Here is a 27957-nt window from a genome sequence, read left to right as displayed (position 1 = left end):
CTTACCTAGTTCTCTATTCCTTTCTTTTCCTTCTAGGGGCCACCTGGCCGACATGGACAGAAAGGAGAAATTGGCTTTCCGGGACGACCTGTAAGACTTTGTTTATTATTATTTCTTCTAGCGTGTGTTGTTATTAAGAGAGCAAGAATAATAGAGTTGATTGTACTTATACTGCAGTAAGTTGTAACAACTGCTGCTTTCTCCACAAGGTGGTGGTTAGAGGGGAGTCTGTCGAAACTAGTGATATCTATAGGCCTTATGCTGCTTTCATATACCATTCCTGTATCTGTACTCTTTTTAGTGTGCAACATAGAAAGTGCTGTACCATGGTTCTGGCTTTAGGGGCTGCCTGAGATAAGAAGGCTGGGGTTGTCAAGATGAGGTCAGAATCAAAGGGTGTAAATAGACAACTGGCATCCTTCTGGGTATGATAGATTGCTCCTGCAACGGTGTTGTAACCTGTAACCAAGCTGTGGGGTGACCAAGAGAATAATTCCTTGGAAGCTGCAGAAGAGGATGTGTGAATGTAACTGTGCAAAGTAGTTTTGTGGAGATTAGAGGGGTGCTTTTGGAAAGAGGTTGCTTCATGGCTGGACAAAGACAGTCAACTAATGGGAAAACTGCAGGGCAAAAGCTGATATTCCCAGTAAGAAAGTGGTCTGGATCCTACGCTGGAAAGTGACTGCATGGAATCAGGGCTCTCTTGTTTTGGGGAAGAGGAAAGGATGGCCAAAGAGGACTCATGAGACTTGGAGGATTTTTATCAGTACCAGACGTATGTTGAACCAGTAAAGAGGGTTTAAAAAAATAATGTTAACATATACAAAAGCATTGTCAATATAATGAATCACCAGAAAGAATGGAAGAAAGTGTGATGATCTCTGCTTTGTATTAAATTCCTACCAGGACATTGGTTCACTAAAGGAAAGCATAGGAAAAAAATCACAAAATATTATATGCATGTTGCAATATTTGATCACCTTTGCTATTCTAATAGGTCATTATTTTACACTATTTTTTTTAAAGTGGCATTGCTTAAAAAAAAAAAAAAAGGTAAACAAAACCTGATTTCAAGCTTGCTCCCTTATGACTCTGAGGCCTTCATTCTAATTGGGATCTTCTGTTTTTGGGGGGTTTTTGCAAAATGTCCTGTCTAGAGCAACTTAATATAGAATGTGCTTGGTGGTTTGGTTTCTCTTCTAGTTGTAGTTATCAGAGGACAGGAGTTTCTTTTGAGCAGGAATGCACAGGAATGCAGTTCCAGCTGGCTTGGCAGCAGAGGGTGTGGCCTAATATGCACATGAGTTCCTGCTGGGCTTTTTTCTACAAAAATAGCCCTGTCAGAGGATATGTAGAGTCTACCCTCTTCTCTTCTGCTCTCTTCCCAAGAGACCTATAAGCTCTCAGACCTCCTCTTTCTGAGAGAGAAAGATGCCAGGTGCTCTGCTTTCGCTGATACACTTGTCCCACATCAGGGCTGTGGGAACCATTCAGTTGATTTAGCTGCTGCTTGTTCTTTGCAGGGTCGGCCTGGCATGAATGGGTTGAAAGGAGAAAAAGGTGACCCAGCAGACTCAAGTGGAGGGTTGGGCTTAAGGGTGAGTATAAAACTGGGACACCCATCTGACAATACAGTTCATATTGAGGACTTGTGTGGTAGTTTTGTTGCTAACTGTTCTTCAGTAACACCTATAGTTACTAACTTTAACCATTAACAATGGCAACTAAAGATGGCAAAACCAATTTGGATCTCCACAGAGGGCAATGGTCAGGCCCCTAGCTAGGAAATTTTCAGTGTGTGTGTGTGGGGGGGGTTTACTGGGGACAGTGATAGGGCCCCCCAAATGTCACTAAAATAAAAGAAATCTGTTGGAAAGGCCCTCAGAGGGAGCCCCCTCCCCACAGGAACAACAGAAGCTGGGAGAAAAAGACTTGCCCGACGTAGAACCCAGACATTGATGCCACAGGCAGAGCCTGGCTCAGCGACTAGCAGCACCTGGAGCAGTGTGTCCTTCTGCAGTCCACCACTTCTCCTCAGCCTCACCTGTTGCACGTGCGCCCAGGCCACCAAGGAGGAGGGGGCAAGCACCAGGCTGTCAAGGTGGGGGAGCAGGCATGGGCAGCTGGTGAGGAGCTAGTCCCTTAGAAGGAGGAGCTGGTGGTAGTGGAGGCAGTAGTGGTGGCAGATAGCTCCAGTAGTAGCAATGTTGTTTCTTCCTTTCCTCCTCTTGCTGCTGCCAGCATCTTGCCACTGAGGTGCGCCAGATCAGCCCCTACGTTGACTCAACATCGACTCTTCCAGCCTCTGTTGTTCCTGGGGGGAGGGGGCTCCCTCTGAGGACCTTCCCAACAGATTTTTTATATTAGTGACTTTTGGGGGGCCCTATCAGTGTCCCCAGTGCCCCCCCCCCCACTGAAAATTTCCTAGCTAGGGCCTGCTGGGTCACAGTGAGGAGGAGCAGAGTAGGGCTGCCCCTGCCAGGGCCTGGGTGCCCAGCAGGGTACTGTGGCCAGCAGGTGGGCAAGGGCAGCCCCATGCTCTTCTGGTTGTCCCGCTTCTCCCCAGCCACTGCCACCTGAACATACTGCAAAAAGGGTGACTGCTTTCAGAAGCAGCACAGACATTGCAAACACAATTATTCAGAAGCTCAAAGAACACCTTAAGCACCAAGAACACCTTGCTGTTAACTTTAATCATGCTTATGTCACTTTGGTACTATATTCTTTTACTGCCTCAAATACTATGGGCTTCTCTCACCCAGCTCCATTGTGTTTTCTCCTACATGTTCAAACGCTTTGCATTCAAATTCCTTTGTGGGCTTCATGTCTGCAAATGTCAAAGGTGCCATCCATGAATAAACTAAACATTTTTCAGAACTGTACATGGAAAGAGGTGTGGTGACTGGCTTTCATAGAGGTAGAGGCTACCAACCCAGTGTTCAATGGAAAATAGAAATATATAGACAAGCCATCAGAAAAGCAATGGGATAGGAATAAAATGTGTGTTGCAGGGAACCATCCTGCTATGATGGAGCTACCCTGCCCTGTTGTACAGAATTGTCTGCATAATTAATAATTAACTAATTTTTGGTATGTTTAGCATGACAAAACATTAACTGAGTTTCATCTCTGAACATGGCTCATGAGCTGTTTTGCTTTGACATCCACTATTGCTGAATCAGTCCTGGGGCCAGTTTGCTGTAGTCCCTAGCCTTTGGCTTTGCTCTTTTTCACTTTTGACTTATGGCAAAATGATGCTTATTCTAACCTGTAGACTACAAGAACAAATTATGGAAGCATGCTGAATGCACAGCAGTTTGTCTGTCTGTTAGGTGTGCAGGCTATCTGTATCTGTGAAACATCGGCAGCCTTGTGGATAGAGTTTGGATTTTTATTCTTGCATTTGTCCTGCTCTCTCTAGGGTCTTCCGGGTCTTCCTGGGCCACCTGGGCCTCCAGGACCTCCGGGCAGCATAGTGCCTGTTTATGACAATAATGTGAGTATTGGCCTATGTGCATTTCATTTACTGGGGGAAAGCAGGGGTACGCTGTGTTTAGGGCCAGAAATGTGGTGGTCTAAAGGATGCCGGGGATTACACATTTTATTACAATGTTATTTTTAAACTTTCAGGCATTTAGTGAGATGGGCCCTCCTGGACCTCCAGGACTGCCTGGTAAGGAGCTGGATTAAAGGGCAGGGTGGGATGGGATGGCTTTTCCCATCAAATTTCAGAGGTGAATCTCTTGCAAACAGGGCTGGCCTTAGGGCACATGGAGGCAGACGCCACCTACCGTGCCCCCCCCTCCACGATCAGCGGTCAAACGCTGCTGCTGTGGCTGCCCCCTCCTCTCCCTTCTCTTCTGTGGCACCACCACGCTATGCTGCCGCCACTCCCAATGCACTGAGCATGGCTAGAATCAGCCCTACCCTTAGACTCGGCTGGCCTCTCAGCATTCTCCTTGGAGAACACTGAGAGGTGCAGGCCTCTTCTAAGAGTAGGGCCAGTTCTAGCGGTGCTCAGCGTGGTGGGGGGAGGAGGGGCAGGCGGTGGAGCACGACGCCACCGCAGAAGGGGAGGGGGGGGCTGCAGCCATGGCAGCAGCATTTTACCACTGATCAGCTAATCAGTGGCGGGGGGGCTTTAAAGAGGCCGGAAAGCTGCACTTCACCACCCCTTCCCGGCAGCACAGAAGGGAAGGGGGGAAGGAAGAGGTGGCAGCACTGCAAAGCGGGGGTGGGTGGGTGGGTGGGAAACAAGGCATTTGCCTTGAATATGGGGAAGGCCCAATTCAGCAATCTCTCATGGCGCCCTAGACAATTGCCTGCTTTGCCTAGTGGGCGAGCCGGCCCTGCTTGCAAATGAAAGAGGCAGTAGAATTGGATTTAAAAGTGGAAATGTGTGAATTGGGTACTTGCCTACGCTATGCCCTACACTTATGCTGATGGATGAATCAGCAAAAGAGAGGACAAATAGATGCCTTCTGGGTGCTTAGAAACATCTTGAGTAGCTATTAACACTTTTTTTAAGCATTATAGTTCAGTGTCAGCAGTCAGTTCCACAGAGCAATGGCATTGTTCCTGTCCAGAAGGTTTTAAGAATATTTATGTTTCTTCTTACTTTAAATGCGTTGCTGAACTGGGCTACAGTTTGGAATTCAGTGCATGTTTGCATGGTATTTAATATATGCAGTTCTTCCTTAGCAGTACCAGAGTGATTTTGGGCTCTGCTGTGTGTTGCATCCAGTCCCTTGTTCCTTACTGTACTGGTGAGCTGTGTCTCCTTGCAAGCTCTTGGATGTTGTCCGACATTATGTTGGTGTCCTCTTTCAGGCTACCATGGTGCTCCTGGTGAGAAGGGAGAAAAAGGCGAGATGGGACCTCCAGGGCCATCAGGTAAGATTCCTTCCACCTGACACTTCCATTCAGTTTCCACCTTTTACCTACGCACACCAAAGCTTATAATAGCTTCAGGAGTTTGCATAGGCAGGAAAGTCACTTGTGCCTTGGCTCATTTGATCAAGCCTTTTGGAGCTGCAGTGTCTCCTTCTGCAGGATAACTGGAAGAAAGCCCACAGCCAACTACTGTTGTAATTAGTTTTTTAATGGTTAACATTGTATGTATCCACTTCCTCACTATATATTGGTATATGCTATGCATCTGCTGATGTACTACCACCTTTGTACCTTGAACTTTATATCAATAAAGCTTTTATATTTAAAAAAAAAAAAGCCCACAGAAAAAAAGCTCACAGAAAAACCCCCATGGTCAAAAATGCTCACAGGAAAAATGCCCACATGGAAATAAGCCCACATGGAAAAAAGCCCACATGGAAAAATACCACGTAAAGCACCATAGATATTTATAATTGTGGATAACCATTCATTTATGAGAATGAACAGGTATTACCAGGCCTCATTTTGGGCAGGAGCTCACAGGAATGAAGCTCCAGAACCTCTAAATTTTATTGTGCTCTTTCTTTCTCCCCCCCTCCCCCAAATACTTGCTTCTGGGCTTCATTGTTCAGACCCCCTGTGAGAATTTTGCTGAACTCTTAAGATTTGACAAACTTTCTAATATTTCCCCCCACAAAAAATGGGGAAATAACCAAAACAGACAGATGGAAATCTTCCTCATGCCACTGTGGCCATGTATGAGAAAGCAATTTAAAAAGTATGATGGGAGTAAGTTTTTATTGTGACAAGTATAATTAAAGAAGCATTTTAAGATAGATGCTGAGCAGATATAATTTTGTACACCTTCCGGTGATGTCAAGGGTGTGTGGAATATGCAAATAAGTTATGTAAATACGCTAATGAGCTCCAGAACTTCTTTTTCTATGAAATGACCCTTGGGTATTACCTATATTTATGTCATACTCACATGCAACAATTTGTGTTGTGATTTTATCAGGTATAATTAAATAATAATTTTGCTATGCTATTCATGTATTTGGTGGATTGTAAAGGAACCTGGCTTGCCACAAACAAACCCTGGCTAATACACAGGCAGATCACCTAGAGGTGAAAAAAAGGAAATATGAGGCACTACATGACATGGTTGCCACTTCTGTACAGCAATATGAGCAGGTGGAAGATAAACTTAATTACTTAAGGAGACTGGCTAATTTGCAATGAAGAATAATTTCTGAGTTGTTGTTGTTGTTAAATAATTGTTGCTTTTACTATTAGAGTTAGGTAGTCTTTTGTCATGGTCACTGGGTGTACCACAATGTATTTCTTAAAATACAAGTAAAGGGAAATTGAGCTAGGAAATCAACTTATTTTAATGTTATCTTATGGCTTTATTATCTTATGGTTTTTATTTTTAATAACAAAATAAGTAAATAATATTAATTTTTTAAAAAGAATTTAAGCCATATAGTTATTCAAAAACGGTGAACACTAGACAGTACTTTAGGAATTACTTTATACTAACATTAAAAAGGCTGACAAATTGTAAATTGTTACATTTAAAGTGTTTAATTTTATTTAAAAATATTTCCATATAGTTTTCTTCTTAATAAAGTTCACTGTTAACAAAATGGTCACTTATATTTCCTGTATTTTCCCTTCCAAACTCTTACGCTCAAGAGCATTAAAGCCCTTTTCATGCAGGCCAATTTTGTATAGTAATGAATTTATATGCTAATAACATAGCAAAATTATTATTTAATTATTTTATTATATTTTCTTGGCTGAGGCTCCTCTCTTGGAGAGGAAGCGGAGGGATAGCTTGCTTTGCCAGGCTCTCTCAATCGCACAGCAGAGCTACTGCGCCAAGCCTCTCTTCTTTCTATTGGCTGAGGCTCCTCCCGGTCCCCTGTGGAAGGAAGGAAGGAAAGAGCCAGAGCTTCCTTTGCCCAGTTCCCTGGATCACACAGGAGAGATACAGAGAAAGCATCTTTAAAACCAATGAGTACTAATGTTTTAAGCATGTTTTATTTTAAGTTTAAAAAAAATCTTTGTGTTTGTCGGTGTCCTTTATAAAGTTTATATCTCCGCTACCTGGCATTACATTTTATGGCACACATGGCCCGGCCTGACAAGGTCCCATTTATGACAGATTTGACCCTCATAACAAATGAATTCAGCATCCCTGGTTTAAAACAATCTCAAATGTTTGAATTGTGCCTTGAATGCCAAGGATTGCAAAGGAAGCAAGATCCTAAGCGGAGAGCATTCTTGGCTGTTAGAAACATCTAATTTTTCTCCATCTCTTTGTTTGCAAGGCCAATTCCCTTATGATCTCAGCTTATTTGGCTCCACAATTAGGGTAAGTTCTCATCCTTTGGGAAGACTGTGTAGGCTCTTAAAGAGTCCATGTATGGAGGATCTCTGGGAGAGGAATCGGTTTAGGGAAATGACAAGTTTAAGTACTATGCTGTCAATGAAAATCCCCCACTGGATGAGGGTTTTGCCCACTTGAATGCCACTGCAGTTGTATTGTGGAACAGTGCTCAGAAGAGTGTCTGGCGGCTCTTGAGCCTCTGTGTATCGCTGGCATCAGGCCTCCTGCCACTGGCAGCTTTCGAGTTTAGCACTTGAAGTCTGAACTCTATGGCACTTAGTTCTGTGTTGCTAGCTGGAAGGATAATTTTGTTTACTCCTAAAACTACTCTAGAAGGATACACCTATAATTTGGGTGATTGAGTTGGTGGGTGTAATTTGTTTGTTTGTCTACTTAATACTTTTCTACAGGGAGAAAAGGGGGAAAGAGGGGACGCTGGGGCAAAAGGTGAAAAGGGTGAGCCCGGAGGTGGAGGATTCTTCGGATCAAGCGCCGCAGGACCTCCAGGTCCTCCAGGATATCCTGGCCTTCCGGTGAGATCTCCCACAATACATAATAAGAAGGGTGAAAGCCAACGCCTGGTTAATGTCTAGCATTCCAAGGTGAAGGAGCTCACCTTGTGTGGATGGCAATTTATGTGGGGTGGGCTGAGAAGGAAGAGCAGCAGAAGGTTATAATCAGGCCCATAGCCATGGGGGGCCCCTCTGGGGGCCACACCCCTGACTTCAGTGCCCCAACTCAGGGCCTCCAACCAGACTTAGGGCTCCCTGAGGGCAAGAGGTGATGTATATGGCATTGCACAGTGTCTGGGGCCCTGCTGCCACCACCATGCCAGCCCACACCTCCCAAGGCTGCCATTAGCCAGTCTGTGAGTGTGGCCAGAGGGAAGGAGGAGCTGCTGCCCAAGCGGGCATTGCAGTCCAGACACAAGAACCAAGGGAGGAAGGAGAGAAGTGGTGCTCCAAGCTCCTCTGAGCACCTGCAGAGTGTACAGCCCCACCCCCAAGCTGTTCTCCCTCAAGCTATGTGGCTGGCCTGGCCTCCCTCCCTCCCTGCCCCAAGGCTGACAGCCTGGCCATGCCCCCCACAGAGCTCCGGCATGCAGTCATGCCTTCCCAAGGTGGCCCGCTGCCAAGCCCTGCCCCACTGGACAAAAGGGCAGGCCTCCTGCACTCTGCTGAGAGCTGCTGGCATTCGGGGGGTTGGGGGGGGGTTGTCTCATTCTCCAGGGAGGCATAACAGCCTAGAAAGCAGCCCAAAGGATGTGAGTTAAGACAGCAGCTGTGCACCTCCCTCCTCTCCTGGCCAGTGCAGTGACATCCTTCTCATGAAAGCCCCCGGCAGCCTGCAGCTGGAGGGGGGGGTGTGGCCTCTCGCAGCCCCAGCCTGGAGGGGAGGCAGCCCTGGAGACTCCCTCTTGCCAGAGGGAGGGGAAGGAAGCCATGTGGGTGTGGTAGTGGTAGCAGCAGCTTCTTCTGAAGGCCCCCCTAACTTTTCAAAAAGCCCCCTTACCCCAAAAATTCTGGCTACACCCCTAGTTATAACTTTGGTCTTTGGGTAGCTGCCTGGCCCATAGACAGAAATTACTAGAGGGAGGATGCTTCTGGGTATGGGATCCAAGCAAGAATAAAAACTGTGATCTCCCATCCTCTGTACACCAGAGGTGCCTAGGATTTCAGAACATGAGGGAATGTTTTGGAGGAGGAACAGTAGGACAAAAAGAGAGGTTTGAAGCATGCATTTAGCTTGGAGGCAATTAACTGTTTAGACCACGAGTGTCAAATATATGGCCCATGGGCTGGAAACTGCCTGTTCAGTGCTCTTATCCAGCTGAAGAGCAGCTGATCATTACCTTTATTGCCGGATGATAGAGGCATTATTTTCCTGTATTCTGTCCCAGTGCTAGTGAGTAACGGGAAGTGGGAAAGTGGGCATAAGGGAGATATTTTAAGGAAATACTGTAAGAGTGCTAGTGTTTAAATCATGCTTGTATTTTGAGTAGAAATAATATTTTTAATTGCCTGTGTCCTTTATAGAGGTTATATCTCCAGTACCTGGCCTGACACACTGACATTTATGTCAGATCCAGCCCCCACAACAAATGAATTCAACACCTGGCTTAGACTGATTAGGTGGGCTGATGACCTTGCCCTTGGGCAAAAGGTCGAACCATTAGCTCTTTCTGCTTCTAATAATGTGTTCATGATTCCTTTTTTTCAGGGGCCAAAAGGGGACAGTGTTAGGGGACCACCTGGCCCCCCTGGACCGCAGGGACCTCCTGGTGCAGGATTTGAGGGGCGACCAGGGCCTCCTGGTCCTCCGGGTCCTGCTGGATCTCCTGGTCCCCTTTCTTTTCCAGGTCCCCATAGGCAATGTGAGTATGTGTGTGTGGTGCTTTTCCCCCTGCATCTTGTAAGTAGCCCTGCTCCATTGGGTTAAGTCCTTTATCTTTTTCAGCTATTAGTATTCCTGGACCACCAGGGCCACCCGGACCACCGGGACCTCCAGGCATTGGTGATACATCTTCAGGGGTAAGGAAGTGGCCTTTTCAGACATTCTCCACCATGGGAGGCAACTGATGTAAAAGACAGCCGTACTTGTTTGGTGGGCTACATTTCTGTAAGTGGAATGGCAAGGTGATTGCTAAAGCATCATCTGCAAATACAAATACTAGGAGCTAGATTTGATTTTTTTTTTAAATCATAGCAACAGTTGCCATGCTGCTCTAACAACATTTCTTGAGGTGGCTGATAGAAGGGAACACTAGATTTAAAGAGAGTGTTTTCTTTTGCTCTCCCGTAATAGTAGAACTCAGGGGATACCAATGAAGTGTAGATTGGCAAGGAAGGAGAAAATGAAATATTGTCAGGGCTTTTTTTGTAGAAAAGCCCAGTAGGGATTCATTTGCTTATTAGGCCACACCCCTGATGTCACCCTTGTTTCACACAGGGCTTTTTTTTGTAGAAAGAATTCAGCAGGGACACGTTTTCATATTAGGCCACACCCCCTGACACCAAGCTACCCAGAACTGCTTTCCTGTACGTTCCTGCTGAAAAAAAGCCCTGAGTGTTGTTAATTAGTAATTAAATTGTGGAATTCACTGCCAGTGGACATAGTGATAACCACTAGCATAGAGCCCCCACATCCAGAGCTTTGAGTACCACTGCTAGGAGACAACATCAGGGAAGGCCTCTGTACCTTTTTTGTTGGCCACTGTGCGAAGGAAAGATGCTGATCTGTTCTAGCTGGGCATTGCTAGAGTTCTTAAAACTTTAGTTAACTATTAGAGAACCCCTTGTACTTTATATTGTGGTTTTACCTTCCTTAGATAAAGCCAAAGTTTGCAAATTGAGACATAAGTAGTATTATAATTTAGAGCTTTGGCCAAATCCGTGAACAACAAAGGTGTGATATGTTTCCCTTTTGTCAAATGATTTCCCCCCCTGCAGCTGCGAATCTTGCCAACCTATCAGAGCATGATGAGCAGAGCTCACGAAGTGTCTGAAGGGCAGTTCCTTTTCATCCGGGATAGAGAAGAACTCTACATCCGTGTCCGCAGTGGTTTCAGGAGAATCCTTGTGAGTTCCCTTTGGTGACAACAGTCTTGGTGGATAATGCTGTATATATACTGGCTGCCCTGTCACAGTGGAGTGAGAGAGGCATTCAGATTAATGCAGAACTAGATTAATGAAGTGTGGTGTAGTGGTCAGAAAGCCAGATTAGGCTCTGGAAGACCCAGATTCAGATCCCCACTCTGCCATGGAAGCTTGCTTTATGACCTTGGGCCAGTCACATGCTCTCAGCCTAGCCTACCTCACAGGGTTATTGATGGCTAAAATGGAAGAGGGTGAATTTTTGTAAGCTGTATTGAATCCTTGTTGAGAAAAAAAACAGGCTATAAATAGCTAAACAGATAAACATAACCACTTTCCCATGTATCGCAGAGCTGACCTTTCTCTATATATTAATTAAGACAAGTGTGGCCTGTGATACTTATGGGGGGGAATCCTATCACCCCCCACTTTCTCACTGGGCCTGCAGCAGCCCCCAGGCTTCCCTGCTGCTGCTGGGCCCACTGCCCACTCCCCCTCCCCCCCCCTCTCTGCAGCACACCTGGAGCTGCTCTGGTAGGCTCGCCAAGACTTCCTTTGCCCTCTCCCCTCTCTTGGCAACGTGCCCAGGGCCACTCTGGGTGGACTTGCCCAGGCTTCCTTCCCCCTCCCCACAGCATTGTCTGGCAGCCACTGAAATGTGGGCTTGTGATACTCGCATGGGGGGGGGATTCCTTCCCCTCCCCACTTTTGCACCAGGCCCACCACAATTCAGGGGCTTCTCTGGGCTGTGCATGCACCACAAATTTAGCTATCTGTAGATGGGGGCTATGGGTAGGTATTAAAATGTAAGATATTTGCTTCTCACTTTTTTCTTAGCTCAAGGAGGTTTAGAAACCACAATGAAATTCATCACAATTTAAAAGCAACAAAGTTACTGTTGTTTTAGTGCCATACCTACAGCATGCCTTTTAAGAAAGGTCTCTGTCAAAATCATGCAATTGATGGAGGACCACTTATTCCTGGCAGCCTGTTCAAAGTGGTTAAAATGTCTGTTTGTTCCTTAATTTAGTTTGCCAGTCTTTAACTCCCTCCCACCTATTTTGTTCTCCCTTCACTGCTTTGAAGGTTACTTTTAGATGTCACTTTTCCCATGTTGCTGAGGCATGGTTAAGTGTTTTATAGTCCAATCCAATGCATAGTTACTTCAGTGTAATTCTGTTGATTTGAGTGGGCTTAGTTTTTAGTAACTCTGAGAAGGATTGCACCACCAGAACATCAGGGATCTCACTCGTGTTATTTAGAAGAGGCGTTCAAATGTTTATTTATTATTGTGAGACTGGTGTGATGTTTGCCAGCTAAAGATTTTCCCTCAGACTTGAAGTGCTGGAATTATGTCCCAGAATGTATTGAGGAGGGGGTTTGAATGTCTACAGGATAGACTATAAGAGACTCTCCTCTCCACTTCACCAAGAACCTTCTTTCCCCTCAGCTTGAGGTTCTTGCTTCAACCCAAGCTGAAGCCCAATTAAAAACCTTCCTGCAGCTCTTGTGATCCAAGTCTGGTATCCCTCCTCATTGAAGTCTGGCAAGGGCTTAGCATTCCATTGTAGCCAATATACTTTTGTGTAGAGTAAGCTGACAAATGAGAAAAATGATACTGAAGCAGTTTTAAATTTTGTTGCGATTTTAGACAAGAGGTTGAACCTTCTGGAAGCTTTCCTTTCTCTAATTGTATATGAATGTGAAAAAAATTCATCCTGAGCTTTGAAGCTTCTAGTTCAAATCTCAGCTCGGCCCAGAATTCATTAGGTGATCTTGGGCAAGGTGTCATTCCTTCTTTCTTCATGGAACTCAAGACAGCATGCACAGGGTTCTTAGTGGTCCTCCGTCCAGGTATTGGCCAGGTCAGACTTACTTAGTTTCTGCAAAGTCAATGCATCCCGTGCTTCAAGACTGTTCTTCTGCAATACAGTGATAATATTCTCCCTTAACAGGGTTACTGAACTTAGGTATTTTGAAGCATTTTGAACACTTTACTGTTGTTACATAAATGTGAAATGTAGCCTAAAGCAATTGTCCTGATTTAATTTCAGCTTGAGGAAAGAATCTCCCTCTCTGGTCCTGGTCTGGTAAGTCAAATAGCATTTTCTAGCATTGTACCATAGAGGGGGACTAGTTTGGAATCTCCTAAATTTGCCAGGACTTGTCTTGGTCGATCAAAATAGAACCCATATAGACTATGCTATCCACAGAAAGTAAACGTTGAATGATTTGTTCTCTGGTGTACTATTAAGGACTTTAGCTGGCTCTACTGAGTCGTTAGCTGATGGAGCATACTATGTTGACATCGCTTGACATTGCTGATTGTGGAGCTGCATTGTGCTGTGAACTGCAAAAGATATAGGTTGGGCATGATTTCTTCTGCTTGATGGCAGGGAATGCATATTCTAAGCAGGCAGTGAGAACACTTAGAAAGCAGGTTAAGGGCAGTGATCTGTATTCCACTCCAGGACAATGAGGTGTATGATAGGTCTCCAAGTATCCACTACTCACACAGTGGGGGCACAGCATCATCTGGATCCCAGCGCCCATTTCCGCAACATTTACCTTTGCATCCTCATCGAGAACATAGTGTCTACTCCACTGCCAAGCCCTGGAGAGGAGATGAGAGTGTGGCTAACCAGCATCGCCTTCCTGAGCAACCTGTCATCCACCCTCATGAGGGAGCACAGCAGCAGCAAGAGCAAGTGAACACCTTCTTCCACAACAGCCGCCAGTCTGAAACTCTTCCTTCTGCTGTTCACACACACAATGACTTCCAGCCTGCTGTGAGTGCCCTGTGCCTTTTTTAATACCTTCTTTATCCTTGCAGAAACCATGCTTTTCTTGTCATAGTGCATTGCAGGACATTACCTTTCCAGAGTGATTATTTTAATCAGCCCCATAAGGTTGCGCCATAAAAGCAGCTGGCTTCATTAAGCAAACCTGTATGCAGAGATTGGGGGTCATGATAAGAACCATACATCTTTTGGGCCCTGAAAACGGACAAAGGCTGATACTCTTAGCTTGTTTTGTGAACCTGTAGAATAGCCTGAGATACACTGGGAACATGAAGATAAATAGGAAACCTGAGAACTGGGTTTTGGTGATGCACATCCTTGGAACCTAATTGGTTCCAAAGGTGGGGAACCTCATAGACTAACTTTTTTTATTTTATTACATTTGTATCCCGCCCTCCCCTGACAGGCTCAGGGTGGCTAACAACAATTAAAACAACATAGTGCTAAAATAAAATTGCAATAAAATAATGGAAAACATTTCATACAAATTCATACAATTAGAAACATTCCATTCCGTTTCGGTTTCATTCCCTAGAATCGAAGATGGTGTGGTTTGTTCTTATAAGGGCTCCTTCCACCTTTATGTTCATCTACATTAATTTAGCCTCAGCCTTGGAAGTAGGGGCAGGGCATTATTATTTAAATAAATACAATAAATATGTATGTATTTGGAAACCATGGGAAAGGAGGAAAGGTACCCCGTCTTCAGTCCCTGGAGTAGCTTGTAGAGTTGCTCTGCACTAGTTCTAGCTAGATATGGAGACATTTGCATGGTCATGGGTTTGCATAATTTATCATAATTATCAATTTGTATTTTACAGGTTTAACCTGAGCATTTTCACTGATGTTGAAATAGAATAATATTCCACTGATTGTTCAGATGCTCCCCCCCAAACACTTAACATGGTGAATGCATGAAACTGGCTTACTGGCCATTGGTCCATCAAGGTCAATATTGGCTGTGCAGACTGGCAGCAGGTCCTCAGGATCTGAGGCTGAGTCTTCTCACATCAGCTGCTACCTTATATTTTCAACTGAAGATGCCAGGGATTGAACCTGTACCTTTTAAAAAATGAAAGCCCTCTGTGGCCGTTGTGAGGCAACCAGAGTGGTTTAGGCTTGAGTTCTCTCAGTAAAAGACAGGGGGAGAGGAAGGGCTCTTTCCAGAGCTGTTTTGGCCTTTGAAGGAGGTCTCAGAAGGGTCAGACCTGGCAGCAACCGTTGGGTGACTTGATACCATCCAACTTGCATGACTCACCTAGGTCTGGCTACTTGCTACTGTTCAACAGCAGCCACTGTATGGAAGCCAGTAGCAGTAAAGTCTGGGAGGCCTGGGCTTAGATACTGTCAAGTCCCCAAATCCTTCAATAAAAGAGGTTCTTCGTAATTTCAAATAAGCATTTTAATAGAAAGTAGCATGGCATACTTCAGATACTGAGTCAGTGTAGAAACTGCCCCAGGTCAAACATAGTAAAGGTTATATAGGCAGTTGCTGAAAGTTAACAGCGCATCTAATTCAGGGGGCACAGGCATTTCAAACGACAAAGGTTAAAAGTTATATCAACAATTCTCACAAAGCACAGCAATAGATAATGGCATTCTAAGGTGGAAGTTGCTGGCCTTGAAGAGGTTGGTTCTCAGTCTAAGAAGGTGCAAGCTCAAGTCTGGATTCCTGCAGCTACATTCTAAACCCACATTCCATGAGAGACATACAGCAGCAGGCCCGTAGCCATGGGAGTGCCCGGGGGGGGCACGGTCCATCCACCCAACCCCCCCTCGGACCTTTATGGCCCCACCTTTCCCCAGCCTCTGCTCTCTCCACTGCCACTTTTCTCCTTGTGGCTCTGGCGGCCCCCCTCCACGCAGCACCTCTCTCTCCCTCCCACCCAGCCACCCACCGGGCGAAAGAGTAAAGAGCGGGCTCCTGGGGCTTTTGCAAGGCGCCCCTCGCCAATCACATAATTGACTGGAAAAGCTGTGGCAAAGCTGGCGGTTCCTATGCCGGCTTCCCGGCGCAATCAGCAAGTTCAGCGCTGGCCTCCCCAGCGCTGAACTTGCTGATCACACCGGAAAGCTGGCATAGATACCGCCAGCTTCGGAGCAGCTTTTCCAGCCGATCATGTGATCGGCGGGTGGGGGGGGGCGCACCTTGCAAGAGCCCCGGGAGCTCACTCTTTACTCTTTTGCCTGGTGGGTGGCTGGGAGGAAGGTGCTGCGTGAGGGGGGCGAGGCCGCCAGAGCTGCGGAGGGGAAAGTGGGGGCTGCCAGAGGGGGGCCCCTCCATCCAAACATTTTTTCTGTGGGCCCCCCAACTGGAATTTTCTGGCTACGGGTCTGAACAGCAGACCTGGGTGGTAAATAAGGGACTTGACAGATACCCACTCTGCCATGGGAGGTCACTATATGATGTGCCAATCTCATATATTCAGCCTAACCTGCTTCACAGGGTTGCTGTGAGGATAAAATGGACTAGAGGAGAATGATGTAAGCTGCTTTGGCTCCCCCTTGGGGAGAAAAGTGGGGTATAAATAGTAAATATAGCTGGAGATAGGAGACAGACAATAGTTTGGTGAGTGGCTGAGAAACAGAAAGTGAGGCATGGAAAGGGAAGAGGATATGAAGGAGTGAAGGGGGAAATAATGTGGGGAGGGGGATATAGGGGGAAGTAATGTGCCCTCCCAGAAGTCCTTGAGGATTCCCTGCCATGCACGTGGGCTTGATTCAGTGGCTGGCACCACATAACTGGCTCATAATTTTTTTAGGTGGATGCTGCTGGGGGAAGGGGAATTGAAGAGAGAGGGACAGATAAACGTACGGAAGGATAAATGCTGGGAAGGAGCAAAAGAAGCAGGGAAAGGGGAGTGGCTATGGGGCCTTCAGGGAAAGTGGAAGTAGGGGGGGGGGAATGAGATGCCCCTCAAGTCCTTGTGGGATCCCAATAATAATAATAATAAATAAATTTAAAATATAACACCCATTCAAGAGCAAACATTGCCCTGTCTGCATAAGAACATAAGAGAAGCCATGTTAGATCAGGCCAATGGTCCATCCAGTCCAACATTCTGTGTCACACAGCGGCCAAAATATATATATATATACACACACACACATACACACTGTGGCTAATAGCCACTGCATGTTTTCTACTAGTTCAGATCCAGTGTCTATTTCATTGTCTGTATTTTTAGATTCATGCCATGATAATCCAATTGAGATTGAGGGTGATGCTTTATACCAGAGGTGGCCACGGTAGTTCTCCAGATGTTTTTTTGCCTACAACTCCCATCAGCCCCAGCCATTGGCCATGCTGGCTGGGACTGATGGGAGTTGTAGGCAAAAAACGTCTGGAGAGCTACCGTTGGCCACCCCTGCTTTATACTGTTTCCTGGATAATTTAATTATGTGGCTGTGTTCCAGATGCTATCGTTGAAGAGGCAGTCCTTTCCCAACATGACCCTCCAGCAAGCATTTACAAGAATCTAAAAACTGGCTGACAGGGCTGGATGCTTTCCACTGACAGGAAGCGGTAGCAGGAACCCAGGCATGACTTGGGCCTCCATGCTCACCTTTGCTGCTGCCTGACCTATCAGGCACATTGCTTTCTTTAGTGTCACTCTGTGTAGAGGTGTGTGGAGTACAGGTGCAAACTCTGGCTCATGCATGGTCATCTCTTTTGCTTTCCCAGCTCCACCTTATAGCCCTGAACACTCCCCTGAGTGGCAGTATGCGTGGCATCCGAGGGGCTGACTTCCAGTGTTTCCAGCAAGCCAGGGAGGTTGGACTAATGGGCACCTTCCGAGCATTCCTTTCGTCCCGACTGCAAGACCTCTACAGTATAGTTCGGAGAGCAGACAGGAGCATGGTGCCTATAGTCAATCTCAGGGTAGGTCCAATGAAACCCTATGGCGAAGGCAGATTAATGGGATGGAAGGCTCCTTTCTTTCTTGCCTGTTTCTGTGATGCTCTTGGATGATGATAACTGCAGACTTTGCAGTGCTGCTGGACCTATGTGCAGATGTCTGGCAAGATTGGGACCTTAACTGCAGCAGCGTACCTTTACTCAGCAGCAGGCTAGTGACCCTAAACCTACAGTAATGCCTTGATTTCTGGGATAGCATCTCACTCTGGGTTACTAGGTATAGCGTCCACTGGCAGATAACACTGAGGGGCTTCCTAGGATGATGCCCAGTCCTGCCTGGTCATCACATTGGCAGAGTTTGTCACAGAGGTCTGTAACAAATCCTCCTCCTGACTGTTCTTGGTACATTTTAGGTCTGTTGGCTGGGCAGACAGATATTTTGCTTTCTTGGCCTTGGTTTATAGATCTAGTTAACTTTTGTTGTCAAAATGTGTAGATAGTGCATGATGGTTCAAAAGAGTTATTTTTAAAGCAAATGGTATGAAGCATTTTTAGTCACGACGAGATAAACATGCCGTGAACGTCATAAAAAATTGAGTTCCAAAAAGCGCAAAGCGAAAAACCGCAGTCGACACTCTCCCGTTATCACCGTAAGGGAATACTTGCCACCTCACACAAAAGGCAGGTCCATGTACCATACGCTTTAAAATGTTGAAGAGGATAGGCAATTATATTGCAAATACTAGAATACATTTCTACAGCTTCATAGGGAATCTACACAGTCAATTGCTTTTCTGGAAGGATCTAGAAGAACTGGTTAAAGAGGGCGCTTTACATAAGAGATCTGTACTTACATTAATGGTTCCTGTCAGCACAATGATTCCTACTCTGACTGACAGCAGTGTGTACAGTACTCTAGAAGGAGTATTGCCTAGTTCTGCTGTCTGAGGTCCTTTTGTTGCAGGCATTGCAGAGATTAAACCTGGGATCTTTCACATGCAGTTTCCCCAGGCAGAGCAGAATTTTCATCCACAGGCTGCTTTGGAAGTATTATTTCGCAAATACATTGTCTTTTTTCCATTCACTTGCAGGATGAAGTGCTATTTACTAACTGGGAGTACCTCTTCTCAGGCTCTGAGGCTCCCTTTAGAACTGGGGTTCGTATCCTCTCCTTTGATGGAAGGGACGTCTTGAGAGATTCTGCATGGTAGGTGGAAAAACAAGACTTGTTTGAAGGTACAGATGTGAGAATTTGCTTGGCCTGCCTGCTTGTTGACCTGCCATCTGTGCTTGGCTTTTTCATGGCCTCATAACTCGAAGGGCGTATGTGAAGATCTTCAAATTTTAAAAAAATGTTTTTATTATTGGACACTGGTATTTTTTCAGCTCCCTGTGGTTTTTCCCTGGGGGCATGCTTGCAACAGCAAAACATTTAGACATAAGAACATTTGCTTGGCCAAGCATTTTTTATAATCCCTTCAACAATTCAGTGTGTTTATAGAATTGTTTTCCTCCTCAAGAGTCGAGCAAATGTCTCCAATCTGATTCCACAGTATTTCTTCTTCCAGTCCATTGTTGGAAGATGCTACCTGGTCTTGGGTAGAGTGGGTGGCAAAAATAGTTAAAATGACATCTGGCGTAGCAGGTCCTGCTCAAAATCTTATCATTTCAGCCAAGATACTAATTGGCTGGCCATTGGGAAAAGCATTTAGTTTAGGGAAACCCAGCTCTTACTTTGAGAGCTACAGAACTTCCATTTTGTCTACCTTTTCCCACCCAACTCGAAACTTGTGTAGTTATTTATGCTCGTGTCTTGCTTTGCAGACCATAATTCTCTCCCAAAGTGGCTAAGAGCAATTAAATTTCAATGCACAATGCTGGCAGCAGGTGCTGTACATAAATCAAAACAAGATGAGAGTCCCTGCCCCCAGGCTTTAAAAAAGAAAAGATGCATAAAGGAACAGGAATGGAGGGGAAAGGCAGAGGGGAGGGAGATAGAAGAATTTAAGCAACGCCAAAGTGAAGAAGGGCCAGGTTGATCTCTGCAGTAGAAATGGTGTAACTACCCAGCAGTTTTTAGTTCTCTGACTGATGATGGCAGCCAGATTGCCTCTGTCCACCTCTGTTCACGTAGCAGTTGAAAATTTGAGCAGACCTATTTCTGGGAGGGAAGGGAGCTCCCTGCAGTTGCTTTCTCTAGCCAGTGGCTGGGGCCAAGGCTAATCACACCAGGGTACTCTTCCTGGGTGGGAGTGTAGTCTCATAATCCTCTTTGGTCCTCTGGTGGTCGCTGGGGTGTCTTCTGGATTTGATTTCATTATTTCAGTGTTATCCAAGTACCTTAGTTTAGGTATGAAAAGAAAACAGAGCAATCCCTAGTGTTGATTTCCCCAGAACTCAAGGAATTCCCATAGAATTTCGTTGGGAAAGAGGCATTGCTCCCTTTCCCAGCTGTTTTTGTCTCTCACGGTGAACAATTTCTTGTTTTGAGTGAAAAAGAAATATAATTACAAAACCCAGGATCAAGAATGAAGATCCATATTTCTGTGAATGAGAGAAGTTTAAGGATTGGGGAGGAGCCTCTGGAAAGCTATGTTCTTATTCTTTTGCCCAGTGCAAAGGCTTTCTTCCTTCACTCACCCCATTTTGATGCCCGCTTAAAAATGTAAAGTCAGCAAACACACATAGCATACAGGTGCAGCACCCTGTGGTGATAAACTCCAGGCTGTCTCCGCGTAACATATAAAATGATTTCATTCCATTCCAGGCCTCAGAAGTCTGTGTGGCATGGCTCTGACTCCAAGGGGCGGCGGTTAACAGAGAGCTACTGTGAGACATGGCGGACAGATGACATGGTGGTGACAGGGCAGGCGGCCTCACTGGCTTCAGGCAAGCTGCTTGAGCAGAAAAGCAGCAGCTGCCAAAACGCCTTCATCGTCCTATGCATTGAAAACAGCTTCATGATTTCTTCTCAGAAATGAATTTGGCACACGCCAAAAGCTCCGACTGCAAGTGGAGGGTGGGAACCTCCTGTTGCCCTCACGTAGAGAGGAACAGGTGATGGCCCCTCCCCACCTCACCCCCAATCAGGATAGTGTGTCCAGCCAGTTCCACAGTATAGCCGTGAAGCAGATAAATGAATGACAAAGCCAAAGAGTGTCTTCCTGTGGTTTCCAGTGCAGACTGGTGCTGAATGTGTCCCTCCCACCCCCCCCTTTGGCATGGCTGTGAATAATACATGTCTCTGCCAGAAGGGCTGTTTGTGAGGCAATCTTCAGGCAAGTATGGTACATGAAATGGTCTCTTTCTCTCTCTAGCCATGTACACGATGCAAAGAATGTATGTACAATCTGTGTACAGTGTACACTTGATTTCTTTGTATAAGCATTGAGTAACTCAGGTTAAATTTAATGCAAGTACAATTGAATGCATGATTTCTTTTCTTTTTTAAAAAAAACATTTATCCAGGTATTGATCTCCAGTTTTATTTTGAAAATATGCACACATTGGCTCTTTATTACGAACAGATGTGCTTGTGTACATGCATTCGCTATACCTTGTGAACAGGGCTCATCTCTCTCTTAAATCATGCTCATATCACACCTTTAATTGTATCTTTCGTTACAAGTTCCATATTTGTCTGTCACTCTCTTTCCCCAACGTCCACTTTGATTTCCTTTTTAAAGAACGAGACAGCCAGGAGCAAGTGTGCAGATCAGAAATTCTGTTTAATGGGGCTGAGTTGTCATAGAAGAGACTCTTCATAAAGTAGACAGGTGATAGTACTGCTTCCCTTTGGAGCCCAGTGCTCTCAGTTTGACCTACCATTACCTCTGCATGGCACAGCCAGGTACTCTTGGCACTGCCTGCTCTTATTTTGGGAGAAGAGTGCTGCTAAGGATCACAAACTAGACCCTGGGGACACTTGTGGCCTTAATAAACGTTTGTACAGAGTTCTCTCTGGGCCCAGAAAACCATCATGCCCAAGAACTCTTTGAAAGAGACAAAGTCCCTTTGAAGGTAGATACTGCATATGGAAATGAAGAATGACACTGCCTCCCAGCACACGCTAAGTCAGAAGCAGCAGCTGGCTTAGTAGTTTTGCTGAGGTTCTCTTATCGTGCAGACTCTTCTCGTAACAATATTCTGGTTATAATTTTTGTTATAGAATTTGTAGCATCCTGCCCAGTGCCACATGGATTAAGGCTACAAGTCTTGCTTTGCATAGTGCTTCTCTCCCTGCCCCCCCCTATCTAGAACTAGAGGTATTAAGAACAACTACCTTAAACTTCAGGGGTTTGATTTTGCTCAAGTATTTTATTTGAGCTTGGAAAGAAGAGACAAAAATTGTCATTTAAAAAAATCTTTTTTTTTTTAACATCCTTCTTAAGTGCTGCCCCACTATATGGTTGCTAACTATCTCCATGGAAAATGGGCTGGTACAAGTTTGGCACTGTCATCAGTGATGATCCTGGAAACCTATCCATTTTCTTCAGCACCATTCCTTCAACACCATTACTTTTAAAGCTGTAGCTTAAAAGTAGAGATAAAAGTTTCTGACTTCATCACCCCTTTGATTAATAACAAATGCAATTAAGAGATGGCTTTATATGTATTCTCCTAAATCCCTCTTGAACTCTGGCCCTAATCTAACTTTTTAATAGAACCAGAGCTGTTTTGTGAGTTAATCTGGACAGGGATATGGGCCCCTTTTAACCACCTCTTTTCCTTCTCACCCCCCCCCCCCCAAAAAAAAAAAATTATGTGGCAGGAACCACTTGACCAAAGCCATTCCTCACACCTATACATTCAGTCTCTTTAAAAAAGTAACTGGCAATGTGTAAGTATTTCTGGGTCTAGGCACTAACCACTATCTGGTGTTGCACATCCTGCTTTGCTCCGTTCCCCAGTAGTACAGGTGAATTTGACATAAGCAGGTTTGTGGCCAGGTAAGCTTTTAAGCTACCAAGTGAAGAAGGCCTGACAGCCTGCCCCCTGATGATATGCCTTGATTTCCTGTTGAAGTCACTTTTATTGTGGAAGTCTTATCGAGACATTGGTATTGCCATGTACCAGTTTGTTTTAAACACTAATGCCTAACCATCTGAAGCAGCTGTGAAAAAGCCAAGGTGCTAAATTTCTACCTAGCTTTTTAATTGTCCATCTGAGATTTTATTACTTGGGGTGGGGTGGGTTACAAGAACCTGTGCAAGTCACACAGTCAGTTTCTGTCTACTGTATTTTGTGAAACTTACTGCAATTTTAAAAGCCTGTGGATTTCTATACCTTTGTGTGTTGTGTTGTATAAACTGTTTCCTAAAGGCACTGAATAAAGGACAATATCCTCTTTTGATTCATGTTGTTCAGATATTACAGTCCTATGAGTTTATGAAGGCACAAAGATCTCACTCATGCCTAGAACACATCAGATAATATGCAATGAGAATATTCTAAAGAATTACTAGCTACCTGATCCAGTAGACTGCCCCCTTCAACAAGTTTGCTCCAGGTTGATGACTCACTAAGGATGCTGATTGTCCCTAGTCTCTGCTAGAATCCAAGTCCCTGAAATTCTGAACTGCTTTTGTGATTGCAAGTTTAAGACCCATTTGCAGGGACTTTGGATTTCTCCCCCTCTACTTTTAGTCTGAGAGCGATAAACTGGAGACTGACATATCAAAGTTTAAGGAGAGCTCTAAGAATTCATTGTGATAAAACAGTCCCTGGGCTGGAATTGAAGGAGAGTTAAAAAAAAAAAAAAACTCCATACTTTCCAGCACAGCACATTGACAAATCAATAGTAAACTTTATAAAAAGGTGAATTGCTTTCTTTTATTTAAAAAAGTGCCTGCATCTGTTTTCTCTGTTGCCCCAGTCACTTGCCAGGTGGGGAAACATCTGCATTTAAAACCATTCATATATTTGCCCTATGGCAAGCTATAAAGTGGTGTATGCTGCCTTCCTCCTCACAGCTTGTACCCCTGGGGACAGTGGATGCAGAAGTAAAATGAGACCCCAAGAGAATGGCAAAGTGTCAGTTCCATACTGCTTGATACAAAGTCCCGTATCATAGCCATACAAAGCTTTCTCCAGCTTGGCCCCGCAGTGACTGGATATTCTGAAATCAATGCTGGATTGACCTTGAAATACATGATCATTTTCACAGGTGCTGAATGAGAGCCTTCTATTAGATGTATTCTAAGTGGGACTGGTCAGGCAGGGCTCTCTCCTTTCCCACACTTACTAGCCAGTTCTGTGCTTTTGTTTTTGCCTTGGACTTCACCAACTGGGCTGCAGAGTTCCCTGGCTGCTGTTGCCTCTTGAGGTTCCCTGCATGCACTGTGCCTTATAGCTGCACACAGATACACCACGGTCAAGAATGTGAAGTAGCCAAAATAAACGTAGAACTGGAAGAGTAAGAAGGACAGTGGTTAGAGTTGGAAACACATGTAAATTGCTCAGCCACCAACCCACCACAGAACCACAAAGCAGCACAGAATGATAAAGCTTAAAGAGACTGAGTCACCCACTTAGGTGTTCTCATTGCCAGAAGCAGGACACCCCCCCCCCCGCCCCCGTTTTGTCTGGGGGTTAAATGTCAGCTAATCCTCATTTTCCATGATGGACACTTATTTAGAAGGGAGGCAAAATCTACTTCACTGTGATATGCCTTGATTTCCTGTTGAAGCCACTTTCATTGTAGAAGGACAGCTTCTGCAACCTGCTTTTGAAAACTTACGATAATTATTTCTCCACACAGCTAACAGTAAGCCCTTCAATTAATTATCTTGTCATTGAAGTGGCTAACAGCAGGGCAACAGAACAAATTCAGTTTGTTCATGCTGAACTACCTCCTATATATAACAAATTAATCTCTGCAGGATGAAGCACATAGAGAATAGCAGCCATAATCTACACATTCTCTGAGGTAATTTTGTCCCTTTATTTTATTTATTTATTTTTCATATTTATACCCCGCCCTCCCTGCCGAAGCAGGCTCAGGGCAGCTAACAACATTGTATAAAACGGTAAGAACAATCACAATAATAATCAGTTTAAAATTAAAAGAGTTTACAATTTAAAATTATTAATACAATTTTAAAACAACAGTTTTGGTGCTAAATTCCATGCCATACATTCAGTGGTGTTGGGCATCTATGTACTTTAGTTGAAGGCCATTCGAAATAATGTTGTTTTGCAGACCTTGCAGAACTGGGCAAGGTCCCGCAAGGTTCTAACATCGTCTGGGAGTTGGTTCCACCAGTGGGGGGCCGCAATAGAGAAGGCTCTTTCTCTAGTAGCCTTCAATCTCGCCTCCCTCGGCCCAGGGATTACTAATAGGTTTTGTGATCCAGATCTGAGTAACCTCTGGGGAATATATGGGGAGAGACGGTCCCTAAGGTAGGCAGGTCCTCGGCCACAGAGGACTTTAAAGGTAATAACCAGCACCTTGTAGCGAATCCGGAATACTATTGGCAGCCAGTGCAGTCTCTGCAGCCCCGGCTGTATATGGTCCTGAATAGGGAGACCCAATAGCAGCCTGGCTGCTGCATTCTGCACCAGCTGCAGCTTCCAGATTCGAGACACGGGCAGCCCCATGTAGAGGGCATTACAGTAGTCTAGTCTCGAGGTGACCGTTGCATGAATCACTGTTGCTAAGTCACTGTGCTCTAGGAAGGGAGACAACTGTCGTGCCCACCTAAGGTGGAAAAAGGATGATCTCGCAGTGGCTGCTTTAGCAGATGATACTGCAAGTCTGGCACAAACCCATTTCCTTTTAGAAAAGGAAAGGTCAGAGTGATTAAGAAGAAGGGTGCAGTTTTTCATGGCTAACCTGCCTTTGGCTGTTGCTGGCCCTGCTTGCATTCTACCACAGGGACCATTCCCTGTTATTAATATGGTTGTACTTATCAGAAGAAGAAGATACTGGATTTATATCCCGCCCTCCACTCTGGAGAGTCTCAGAGCGGCTCACAATCTCCTTTACCTTCCTCCCCCACAACAGACACCCTGTGAGGTGGGTGGGGTTGGAGAGGGCTCTCACAGCAGCTGCCCTTTCAAGGACAACCTCTGCCAGAGCTATGGCTGACCATGCTAGCAGGTGCAAGTGGAGGAGTGGGGAATCGAACCGGTTCTCCCAAATAAGAGTCCACACACTTAACCACTACACCAAACTGGCTATCAGGCATTGCAAAACCTGCCTAAAGACAGCTGAGACATGGCAAGAGCCAATTCCCACATGCAATGTGTTCTCCTTACCTGAGGATGGACTGAGAGAGCCAGGCCCCTTTTATCTGTTATGATTATGGTGATGATTGTCTTGAGAACTGTGGCAAAGAAGGTATTGATTCCAAACACCAAGGCACAGAGCTCTTTGGACAGGGAAGCTGCAATCTGGAAACTTAAGTCAAAGAAAGAAAAAGTCTGTTAAGTTCTACCGACAACAGTCTAGCAGCCATGGAGCAAAGAAGGCTGACTTTATGGACTGAGGCGTCTGCTGCATCATAATTGACACTAGGAAGTTTTCATTTGAAACGTGTGATCCAAAAACACTACACGGTGATCAGGATAATGCCAATAACTTTGTGCTTAACCCTAGACTGTGCTAAGACAAAATTTTAAAAGCCAACAGATCACAGTTCTTTACATTCAGTCACACCCCCTCCAACCTCACAGAGTCTCGACCAATTCCGCAGGGCCTGCAAGACCATCCCTTTTAGGTGGGCCTTTGCAGACTGCTGACTAAGCATCGCTGAATAAATGGATCCGCCAAAACGATTTGGCCTCAGTGATCTCCGCTGTTATGTAAACTGACAGAATAGCGCCAGGAACATCACCGTTACTGTCAAACTATGTTAAATGTGAATCAGAACGGTTTTAAGACAATGTTTATTTATTTATTTATTCGTGATTTATATCCCGCCCTTCCCACGAGTGGCTCAGGGCGGCTTCCGAAAATTGGTCAAGCATGAAAATTAAACAATTTTAAGTATAAAAACAATTAAATATTTAAAACAGTTAAAACCTTAAAAAACAGTTAACATTTCAATTACATATAAACACGTTGATTTTAAAGTTTTGTATAACGACTGTATTGTATAATTATTCTATGAATGCTGTTAGCCGCCCTGAGCCTGCCTAGGCGGGGAGGGCGGGATACAAATAAAATTTTATTATTATATTATTATTATTGCATTACAGCAGACTAACTCATGTCCTCCAGAACCTGCACACGCAGCAAACTTTTCCTAACCTAGGTTAAATATTAAACATTTTTTTTTCAATTACTCATGACACCACCACTGTCAGTAGATGAGGCCAAAAAGCACTAAACCAGACCTAGCCATCAAGTTCTCACCACTCACATGGCTATAGGCACAAGAAATTGGTAGGAGCCCCTGAAAAGGATGTAGGCCACATAACAGATCCAGATATTGGCTGTCATGTTCATAAGCAAAAGCAGGCCTGCCTGGAACACTGTCACGATGCAAATCACCAGCTCCGACCACAGCGTCCAGCGGATTTTCACGTAGCCAGCTGCAAAGGAAGTGATAGCACCTGGGGAAATACAAAATGTCACAGTGATTAGAGGACCAGGTATGGAGGGCAAGGCCTCTTGTTCCTGAGGCAGCACTATTAACAAGGCATGTCAGGTAGCCTAGGAAATACGTCTAAAAGGGGAGATGTAACTATTTACAACACAGAAGGCTGATGCTGGCACTCTGTGCTCCCTCCACATCAGTGAAGTGCTGCTCTTGAAACTTCCATGAAGCTGAAAAGATTCTGGCCCCTTGGCAGGTTTTAGTAATCAGGTCACACTGGGTCCAACAGTTCATGGCATTTGAGGTTTAAAGTGGGCCACCCACAATCCTCACACAGCGTTTGTAGGCTTCTGTTGTCTGGCACAAACTCTAAAGGTAAAAGTAGTCCCCTGTGCAAGCACCAGCCATTTCTGACACTGGGATGACGTCACATTACGATGTTTTCACAGCAGACTTTTAAATGGGGTGGTTTGCCATTGCCCTCCTCAGTCACCTACACTTTCCCCCCAGCAAGCTGGGTACTCATTTTACCGACCTCGGAAGAATGGAAGGCTGAGTCAGCCTTGAGCCAGCTACCTGAACCCAGCTTCCACCGGGATCAAATTCAGGTCTTGAGCAGAGAGCTCGGACTGCAGTACTGTAGCTTTACCTCTCTGCGCCACGGGGCCTCTTTAGCACAAACTCTAATTACATGCAATAAAAGTCCATGGAGAATGTTAAGTATCTCTTACAAGGGCTGTCAAATCACAGCCAAGTTATGTCAACCCCATATGGTTTTCAAGGCAAGAGGCATTCAGAGATGGTTTGCAATTGTCTGTCTCTGTGTAGCAACCCTAGACTTCTCTGGTGGTCTCTCATCCAAATACGGACCAAG

At 45.1% G+C, this 27957-nt stretch overlaps 2 protein-coding genes across 4 annotated transcripts in view; one reads left to right on the top strand and one right to left on the bottom strand.

Moving 5' to 3' along the window:
* COL18A1 (collagen type XVIII alpha 1 chain) overlaps positions 1–22894 on the top strand; it is a 123792-nt gene extending 100898 nt beyond the window's left edge. Inside the window, 15 exon segments of the mRNA XM_060261233.1 lie at positions 37–90; positions 1524–1598; positions 3422–3496; positions 3631–3673; positions 4831–4893; positions 7230–7273; positions 7699–7821; positions 9509–9662; positions 9746–9819; positions 10738–10866; positions 12936–12971; positions 13353–13670; positions 17368–17565; positions 18633–18748; positions 20309–22894. Of these exon segments, the coding sequence (XP_060117216.1) occupies positions 37–90; positions 1524–1598; positions 3422–3496; positions 3631–3673; positions 4831–4893; positions 7230–7273; positions 7699–7821; positions 9509–9662; positions 9746–9819; positions 10738–10866; positions 12936–12971; positions 13353–13670; positions 17368–17565; positions 18633–18748; positions 20309–20522 (1716 nt within the window). The 3' untranslated portion in view covers positions 20523–22894.
* A 453-nt stretch (positions 22895–23347) lies between these two features.
* Positions 23348–27957, bottom strand: part of SLC19A1 (solute carrier family 19 member 1) — a 29196-nt gene continuing 24586 nt past the window's right edge. For all 3 annotated transcript variants that reach the window (XM_060261222.1, XM_060261223.1, XM_060261221.1), the window contains 3 exons: positions 26907–27099; positions 25801–25942; positions 23348–23948 (listed from right to left, as the gene is read on the bottom strand). In XM_060261222.1, the coding sequence (XP_060117205.1) occupies positions 23754–23948; positions 25801–25942; positions 26907–27099 (530 nt within the window). In that variant the 3' untranslated portion in view covers positions 23348–23753. The remainder of the gene's footprint in view (positions 23949–25800; positions 25943–26906; positions 27100–27957) is intronic.

This window comes from Heteronotia binoei, chromosome 21 (genome assembly GCF_032191835.1).
Source record: "Heteronotia binoei isolate CCM8104 ecotype False Entrance Well chromosome 21, APGP_CSIRO_Hbin_v1, whole genome shotgun sequence".
NCBI classification, from domain to species: Eukaryota; Metazoa; Chordata; class Lepidosauria; order Squamata; family Gekkonidae; genus Heteronotia; species Heteronotia binoei.
Note: the sequence above shows the minus strand (reverse complement) of the source record. Positions and strands in the feature narration are given on the sequence as shown.